The sequence below is a fragment of the Triticum aestivum genome, chromosome 4D (assembly GCF_018294505.1).
Source record: "Triticum aestivum cultivar Chinese Spring chromosome 4D, IWGSC CS RefSeq v2.1, whole genome shotgun sequence".
Classification (NCBI taxonomy): Eukaryota; Viridiplantae; Streptophyta; class Magnoliopsida; order Poales; family Poaceae; genus Triticum; species Triticum aestivum.
This window is the reverse complement of record NC_057805.1, coordinates 447,834,223-447,843,266: the sequence shown is the minus strand read 5'-3', so window position 1 is coordinate 447,843,266 and position 9,044 is coordinate 447,834,223. Positions and strand designations below refer to the sequence as shown.

At 45.9% G+C, this 9,044-nt stretch overlaps 2 protein-coding genes across 4 annotated transcripts; both read right to left on the bottom strand.

The window, feature by feature from the left end:
- Positions 1 to 273: 273 nt before the first annotated feature.
- LOC100415845 (1,2-dihydroxy-3-keto-5-methylthiopentene dioxygenase 2) lies at positions 274 to 8,390 on the bottom strand. 2 transcript variants are annotated; one of them, XM_044520516.1, is made up of 9 exons: positions 8,143 to 8,303; positions 6,879 to 6,990; positions 6,646 to 6,740; positions 6,403 to 6,517; positions 6,150 to 6,274; positions 5,651 to 5,721; positions 5,450 to 5,474; positions 3,743 to 4,120; positions 274 to 1,193 (listed from the first exon to the last, which is right to left on the bottom strand). In XM_044520516.1, exons 1-9 carry the CDS (start codon positions 8,158 to 8,160, stop codon positions 480 to 482), a joined length of 1,653 nt encoding a protein of 550 aa, XP_044376451.1. In that variant the 5' UTR covers positions 8,161 to 8,303; the 3' UTR covers positions 274 to 479. The 2 variants fall into 2 exon arrangements, with proteins under 2 accessions (XP_044376451.1, XP_044376450.1); XM_044520515.1 differs by lacking the exons at positions 274 to 1,193; positions 3,743 to 4,120 and having other exon boundaries at positions 5,259 to 5,547; positions 8,143 to 8,390.
- LOC123098504 (heat stress transcription factor A-2d) lies at positions 1,188 to 3,025 on the bottom strand. 2 transcript variants are annotated; one of them, XM_044520517.1, is made up of 2 exons: positions 2,451 to 3,025; positions 1,188 to 2,317 (listed from the first exon to the last, which is right to left on the bottom strand). In XM_044520517.1, the coding sequence occupies exons 1-2, from the start codon at positions 2,760 to 2,762 to the stop codon at positions 2,264 to 2,266; spliced, it is 366 nt and encodes a 121-aa protein (XP_044376452.1). In that variant the 5' UTR covers positions 2,763 to 3,025; the 3' UTR covers positions 1,188 to 2,263. The 2 variants fall into 2 exon arrangements, with proteins under 2 accessions (XP_044376452.1, XP_044376453.1); XM_044520518.1 differs by having other exon boundaries at positions 1,188 to 1,478; positions 2,451 to 3,012.
- Positions 8,391 to 9,044: the final 654 nt, after the last annotated feature.

The following is a 9,044-nucleotide window of genomic DNA, read 5'->3' as shown; positions in this document are numbered from 1 at the left end:
TCAGGGTTCAGAAAATTGTCGATAAGAATTAAGAGACAGCCTTTTATTATGCCACATACCAGGAACTGCAATACAACCATTCTATCACTATATATTAACACTGCAACATACAGTAGAGCTATCAATGCAATGGTTATATAGATTAAATGATTACAGTGCACACTAGGCACACTAGGCACACCAGGCAAAAGGCTTCGGTTGCAGATTCTAAACCAAGAACAATCATTCATTCAGCAGGCCTGAGTATGAACAAAGATCATCAGAGTAGAAAACTGCCGATGAGAATCCAGGGATAGTTTTTATACGACTAGATATATACTACCACATAATCGGTGTGGAACCGCAATACAATCAGTCTATGACTATGAATTAGCACTACAATATACAATACAGCTATCAATACAATGGTATATAGATTAAATGGTTATGAATTCTGGTAGATTTTGGATCGCTGTTACTTAAATGACCCATACTTTGCGCTACGCGTCGACATATCTAGATCTCCTCCTTTCCAGCTCTACCATCTCAGCTTCATCCCTCATTCCTTCACTCAGCAGCTCCTCCCAGAAGTCGTCAGTCAGTTCGGCCTCACCGCAGCCTTGATCCCGACCACCTCTGTCACCCTCCATGCCCTTCCTGATCCCCTGAATGTTCATGGCTAAATTCTCCAGCTCTGAAAATTCCCTGTCCTCAAATATGAATGTGGACTCGAGTGGCTCACTCTGACTGGCCCCCTCAGGGCCAAGGAACGGCATTACGTCGATGGACCTCCTCCTCTTGTTCGAATAAGCGTCCTCAAGATCCTTCAGTTTATCTTGTTGCTGGATCAACTGAAGAAAGAAGTCAGGGTTCTGTATTGCTCTTGCCAGGAAACCCATCATCTGGAGCTGCTTCTGCTCGACGCGGTGCAGCCTCTCTTCCATGGCTCGCATGTCAGCTCTGCTGCTCTGCTGCTCCTGCCTCAGTTTCACCACCTCTTCGAGTAAGGCGTTCTTGTCGCGCTTTAGCACTTCGATTTCTTCGTCCAATCCGAACTGGCCAACCTCGAGGCAGGAGCCAAGGGCCTGATGTTGTGGTGAAGGGAGATAGGACAATGGTCTCCTTCTCTTTATCATCTTTAGAAGCTGTCTCTGGCCCCGAATGAAACCCTCGTTCGCGAATTCCCATCTGTCTGGATCGATCTTTCTAAAACCCTGCAAATTGCAGAACAAGTCACATATTTATTTTAGTTTCGAGAAACACAAAGAGTAGCAGAACAACTGCAGTTAGCTCAAGTTCAGAAGCCACAAGCAGCAAAGCTCAACTAGCATGGCATACTTCACAACATATAAAATGGTAGGTTTCACATAGTGTTATGCCCAAATTTATAAGTAGTGGAAGAATAGGTAGTAGTATACTATATTGCTTGATGGTGATGAAAGGAGTCTTCTAGAACAAATAAGCAGGTTCTTGTAGCTTCAGCCGGTGTCTTGATCCATCTAGCAACACAGTAAGAAGTTGGAGAAAGACCATGTCAGAAATTAAATATGTTCGTCAAGAAGAGGCAGGCTATTCAGCTTCCCAGCATCTCCTTGTTCTCAAGTATCAAGAAGAATTCAGGAAATAAGGTTCTATGCACATGCCTCTGCCAAAGGATTGGCCCCAACCTCATTTTTCCATCGAATCCAATGATTCTCCATGACTTTACGTAAGCAGATAGTGGCAGAGATATTGAAGGATCCTATCTATCCTAGTAGGAGTACTAGTACCATAGCTATCGTAGTCTGTTGAAGATCAAGCTATGTTCACCCTTCAAACCAGAGGCAAAAAACAAATAATTCTAGTTTGCAGCTTCTTTGCTGATCAATTGTAGATATACAAGATTTACACAAAGGGAAGAGAATCACAGTAACATAGTTCACTGCCATGAATTTTTTCGACAAAGGGTGGATTTTATTAGTTCAAAATGAAGCATCAAGCGGATACAAAACACAATGAGTATACACCCGGCCTCTGGATGCACACAGCCAACACCAACACACACAAAAAACATGCCGGCAACTAGTAAAGTTCACTGCCATATAGAACCGCTTACCGCTAGATGCTAAGAGAAGCTATAAATGTTACTCTTCTTTCATAATTCGTACACAACTACCAAACTGAACCATCTTATATATTTGTTTTTGTATGTTTATGTCATTCCAGAATCAGATGCATACCAATATTCATGGTGACCACCATAGTCACCACAGTTGTAAGACGAGCACCAAATGTTGCCCTGATATTATATCATTTTTGGGTCATCTCTTGCTCGAGCGACTCGGCTAAAATCTTGGTTCTACAAATGCAAGATTGTAATTGCAACAACACAAGCAAGCGTCTCGCAAGTGGAGGTTAACTGAACAAGTAATGACTGAGTAACCTTACTAGGCAACCAGAGGAGGAGGCAGGCCAGGAGAGGAGATACTCACGTAGGTGTTGAGCTGACGGACGAAGCTGGAGAAGTTGATGTGCTTGAAGAAGCGCGGGAGCAGCACGGCGGCGAAGAGGTGCGGGTCCCAGACGACGAAGCTGTTCCCGGCGCGGCCCCAGGAGACGACGCCGTCGGTGGCCGGGTCCGCCACCAGGTCGAACGTCTTGGTCAGGAACGGCGGCGGGCCAGTCTCGTGCAGCCCCTCCATCGGCCGCGGCGCCAGGCCCCCGTGCTCCAACTCCTCCTCCTCCTCCGGCGGCGGCGGCGGCCACTCCTCCTTCACCCTCACCGGCAGCAGCACCCGGTCCATTCCTCCTCGTGGCCGAGCAAGCAAACAACCAGCGATCTCCTGTCGCAAACGGAAGAATCCAAAGAACCAAAGAATTGGGTAGCACAGTGGCACGCAACGCAGGTGGTCTTTGGCTGGCTGCTTTCCTTCCGCGGGAAAGTGGGCGGTGCTCGCTGATAAATACTCCTGCCGAGTACGGGAGCGAGCGCGACGGGACGGGGGCTGGGACGGAAGGTTCTGGGCCGCGCGGCGCGTTCATGACCGGCCGGCTCGGAAGCTTCTGGACGCCGGGGCCGGGTCGCAGCTAGCGCGGGCGGGTTGGTGCGGGTGTGGCTGAGGTTGCCGCGCCCGGCGCAAGTGGGCGAGGCGACCAATCGGCGGTCGACAGACACGCGGGTGCGCCAGGCGGCCGACGGCGACAAATTTCATATGCCATATTTCCGAGCTCGTGATTGGCTGCAACTTGCAGCGAGACGATACTCCGGGTCGGATACTCGGCGTCCCGGGACACAGAAGTTGTTGCTTTTCTCCCGGGCTTGTTCGTGTGTTCTCTGGAAAGGAAAAGGAAAAAAGAGCCGCCTCTCAAGTATAGTGCTCATGTCATATCTCTGTTTGTTGGTACGGTGAGATGCATCTGCCCAATTTTGTCGCTTTCTGTGTAGAATGATGCCTCAAATGATCGCTTCATAATTCATTTTGTACACTTTATTATTAGGGCATCTTCAATCCGGCTCACCAAATTGCCCCTATGAGCATAATTGGTTTGATGCCGACAATTGGCATTGCCAATATTTGGCAAACCAACATTTGGCAAAATCAAAAGTTGCCAAATGTTGGCAACTTTTTGTGAGGTTGAGAAGAAAAGTTGGTAGCCAACCAATCACTAGCCAAAATTTGGCATTTGCCAAATATTGGCATGTCAACTTTTGGCATCGAACCAATCATGCTTTATGTGTCTGCGTGACACTTTTAGTCTTCCAATTCAGACCCTCATTTCGGACCGGACGTCTGGAACCCCTTAGGCCGGCGACAAATCGGGGGAGCTCTCTAGGGGAGTCAGGACGTACGCCGTTGGCGTCCGACACCCGAACCCATCCAAAACTCAGTCGGCGCCCGTGCGTTTTCACAGTCCACCCAGCTCTTCCCAGTTCACACTCCACTATCTTCTCCCTCGGACGCCGTGGCCGTGGCACAATTGGAGGCGAAGCACGGGGATGCCACCGTTGTTCCGATGCTCCTAGTGGAACCTGGAGCACATTGACGTGAACCAGGCGGTCTACACGTCCGTGCAAAGCGTCCACACTGTCGACCGTTTGGTTCGCCCCAGTGGTCAACGATGTCAAGGCCGGCGACTCTAGCGCAGGGGTCGTCGACCTCACCTTCGACAGGGAGGAGTAGGACTAGAGTAGGTTTTAGTTGTTTTAAGCGATCTTTTACATTGTAAAAAAATCAATGAACTAGTATGAATCATCGTTGAATTTCTCGGTGTCCGCCTTATGTGAGGGATAGGGTTGGATGGTGTCCACCCAGTCGGATGTCTCGGTGTCCGCCTTATTCGAGGGATAGGGTTGGATGGTGTCCACCCGGTCGGATGTCTCAGTGTCCGCCTTATTTGAGGGATATGGTTGGATGGTGTACGCCCGGCTCGATGTCTCGGTGTCCACCTTATTTGAGGGATATGGTTGGATGATGTACGCCCGGCTCGATGTCTCGGTGTCCACCTTATTTGAGGGATATGGTTGGATGATGTACGCCCGGCTCGATGTCTCGTGTCCGCCTTATTTAAGGGATACGATTGGATGATGTACGCCCGGCTGGATGTCTAAGTGTCCGCCTTATTTGAAGGATATGGTTGGATGATGTCCGTCTAGTCGGATGTCCACGGACACGCCCAGACGTGTCCGCAGACATTTGAAGAACCCCAGAACTTGGTTTGGTGTCAAGATTTGGCATTTTGCCAAGTTAACAATTGGTAAAAGTTGGCGACTTTTCTAGATATTGGCAAGGAAATTTGGTAGCCAACGAATTAATAGCTAAAATTTTAGACTCGGTCAACACATCGGCATGCCAAATATTGGCATCAAACCAAACAGCCTCAAGAGACATGATGATGATAGTTCATGGGAGTATGCTTGGGAACTGTTCTCAACGGAGGGGACCGGAAACCAGTGCCGGAAGTCGGCTCTAGGAATGGACAGAAACATGTTCAGTCACTCTCATAGTACAACTCACAGTACAATTTGCTCTAGCAGCTTCCCTTCTCCGTACAGCCCACAGCAATAAGAGTGTTTATAGACGTGTGGACAAACTAACTTATCACAGTACAATTGCAAAGATTTAGTAGTCCCTCTGAATACGACGGGACAAGGACACAAGGTCAGCAGGTGAGACACGAAAAGTATTAACGCGAGATCAGGTAGGGGATTGATCATGAACACAGGCATGCTTTCAGCAATTATCACGCAACATTTCCCACAGATTTAGACGAACATGCATCTGTTTTCGTTACACCGTTGCTGACACTGGATCATTATTATTCAATGTAGGCATCATCGCCAGGCGAAGAAGTTTCAGCAAAGATTTTCGAGCGGGTATGGCGCAAACTAACCACACAACTGATACATGATCGATGCTGGTACGAGTACACGGCGAAAGCCAATCACACACATCTTATTCGGTAACTTTTGGTGTGATATGTAGATACATACAGAAGACTCCGCTCGCTGCCGAACACTGTAGAAGCCATCAACGAGCTTCAACAGTTTGGTTCCCACCTCTGTTGATAATCTTGTCGACATACTCCTTTCTGAAATCATGCCGCGGTTACATCAGGCAAGAACAAGGGAGAATAGTGGGTGGTTATAAGGGAAATAAAGGCAAGGAAGAGATCTGAAGACCCTGGAAAGTACCTAGCTGGGAGATGGTCATGGGGACGGTTGTATGGCGTCCAGATAGGCTCTCCCACAAAGAGCCGCATTGCCTGCACAACATAGTAAGCAAAATATAAGTTTCAGATGTCCGTATTAGAATGATGTTCCTTATTGCGTGGAGTATGGAAAAGGAAAAGATCTTTAATTCTTTATGATATGAATCTATGATCAATGAAAGGACTCGGCTGGTAGTTAACTTCACAAAGATGGTACAAGACAGAGCAGTAATTGTTCTAAATAAAAACGAAAAAAAAATAACTACGTATTTAGAATTATGTGCAGTGAGACTAAAGATAAGTAACAGTACTGTTGTCGAATTCAAATTATTGAAAGCTATTACTAATTCATTCACAGAAGTAAATTACAGGCAACTTGACAAAAGAATACGGAGTTCAGTCATTTTAATTCATTCAGTATATGCAAGTTTTAAGGAGACCAACACTTCATGCTGGGAGCAAAAGAAGAAAGTTAAAGATACCTTGATGTAGTTGTCACTATCCAATGTAAAGCGGTGATACATTCCTGCAGGCAAAACAATCATGCCACCTTTCTTAACTGCTATACGGATCCACTGTTCGTTTTGGTCCCTCACATCAAAGTATCCTGGACAACATAAGAAAACAAGTAGGTAAAGCAGGTTAAAAAACAATGCCACCATGATTATTACTGGAAATAAAACAGTTTATAGCTTTCTCATCCAAAATGCCCCCAAAAAGATAAAGAAGGCGTACCACTGCCCTCAAGACAATAGCGTATCTCTTCATCAGTATGCAAGTGCTCTTCAAAGAAATTCTTCAGCTTGGCCTCATAGTTTGGCAACTTCTCAGGACATACGTCGCAGATGTCCTGCAAGAGGAAAAACAGAACATGTCTGTCATATTTGATTGTTTCTACTACTTGCATACATTTTAAGCTTTGACAACCAAAATGGAAACACGGAACAGTAAGTAGCCAAAAAGGGATCAATGACAAACCACATAGGAGTATCCCCTGGCCTCACGGATTTTCTTGAGATTCTCGTCTTTCTCCCAGTTATCAGCATTCAGGTTCCAGCTTACAACACCTAATTCTGAGCATTGAAAATATGCACAGTTTTTAGCATCCAGCAGGTTTACCAGCACTAGTTTTACTACAGTTCAAAAACAAAACTATACTACTAGAGCAAATGATTTGAGCAGCAAATGATTTGAGCAGCAAATGCACAGACCTGAAAGTTTGGCAAGAGGAATGAACTCTTTGGGCTCACGGTGGTGAGGGAGCCTCTGGTCCTCTTCACTGTCATCCATGTACCATGCTTGGATGACCTCCTCCTTGCCATCCTAAGTAAGCAATGGCCATGCAAAAGATATTGTATTATAGTTATGCAGGAAGCTAATTATAACATGAATTAGCTTTAAGCATCTACAATGGTTTACATGGATCTTCCTTCAGCATAACTAGCTGCAGAAGTCTACAGATCATAAATTTTTACTCCTGTAAAATAGCCTTGCCATTTGGCTGGGGGAGGGGTAACACATAGATAGATACAGAGGATTTGGCGTGTGGTACAGGTCTACATTCTTACAGACCATGTGATTTACAACTTCTCTTCTGACTATGCAGTGGTAGCCGCAGCCTCAGCAATAATGGAATTTCTCGTAACAGCAGCCGACTTAGTTGCAAAATCAACGTAATTTACAACGCACTAGACAGATTGACATTTGACAAGCTTCATCCTGCCCCTGGAACAACAACTCTACAACAAGTGGATGTAAGGGGAAATGGCTAAACCAGTATTCATACAGTTGTTGTATGAGACTACATCAAGCACCCAAGTGCCAGCAAGTTTGAAGAGGCCTTTTCTACTTACTTACTATTATCACCAGAAGAAGGGTGGAAAGATTTGTATGTGACAGTGATAGTGCAGAACTCTCTAATAAACAAGGAGTATTACCATCAATGATCATTTCATGCTACAAAAAGTATGACTATTTAAAGCAGGTTTGCTAAAAGCTTTACGTTCACATTACTGAAGGTTTTTCCATCTCAATATGTCCATCTGTGATCTGTGGGTACTGGTATACTCCAACAGGGGAATGGAAGACAGATGAGCAACTCATGCTACACATCTGAAATCTCCCAGTTTCAAATCTGAGCCGGAAAACCGATTAATTGAAGTTGCATACATCTAATCTAGCAATCTAAAGTGTACACTCCAACATGTATGGTCTCCATCCTAAAATCTGCTGACCCCCAATCTCTGGAGGGAGGAAATCCCAATCCCACCTTCTTCCTGCGTTCGACTATGCGTAGGCTTCAATCGCCTATTCCTACCCAAACCCTCGTGCTGAGCAGATCAAAATCAAGGAAAACCTTCACGAATCGCGCCTCGAAACGAAGGAATCTTCCGCTTTCTAGACGCAGCGACCCCTCTAAATCCTAGGGCAGAAACAGGAGCGCGAAGTTGGACTGGGAAGGAGGGATCCCCGTACCTGGAACTCGTTCTCCATGGCGGCGGCCTCTTGCAGTCTCAAGCGCCCTGCTCTCTCTGCCTTCCTTCCTCTCCCTGGAAAACCTCGAAGCTGGAGAAACAGGGGAGGTGGATGTGCGTTTCTTATGAACCGCTTTGGCTTAACGCGACTCTGGGCTTTTGCGGATAAGGACACTGAGATTTGCTCAATTTCGATGTAGGCCCCTGCTATGTATTTTTTTCTCTGCGGTCAATATTTTCGGCCTTATTATTTCGGGTGTTATTTCGATGAAGAAAAGTGAAACGCGGCTTCTTGTTCTAGGTCTTGGTCGGTTTTTCCGTCTGTGTGTGTGGTAAACTTCTTGGAGCCATCTTCAACGATTGATTTTCATTGTGTTCTTTTGTCAAGAAAAGAAAAGGTTGTCTGCAAGATTCTTCTTCAAAATATCCGGTTTGCAAGGATTTTCCCTGATCAAGGTTGTAATTCTCGGCTACCGGCGGGTTGGATGCGAAATTTGCCATGTCCCCGTAAAATATTCTCCCGCTGCATGAAACGTGATGGCATGGGCAGTGTGGGCTGGCCTATTGTCCGGTTCGATGCACGTGGACATTTTTTTTCACGTTGGACAGGATGAACCGCTCAAAGGGTACACGTCATCTAGCCGCATGCATGGACGCCATGCTGCATGCCTCCTTGTACTTGTACTGGTGCGGTGATGCCTCGTGCTCTAGTCATTTCCCACTAATTTAATTCGGTGTCGGGCTTATCTACACCGATGAATTGTAAAAATAAAATAAAATAGTAGAAAAAGTAAAAAGAATCTGATCATTTTTTATGCAAGATGCTCAAATGTGTGGTGTTTGCCATATTTTTTGGAGTGTTTGGACATTCGAGGTGCTCGTAGCAAAAAGATAAAATTGGGT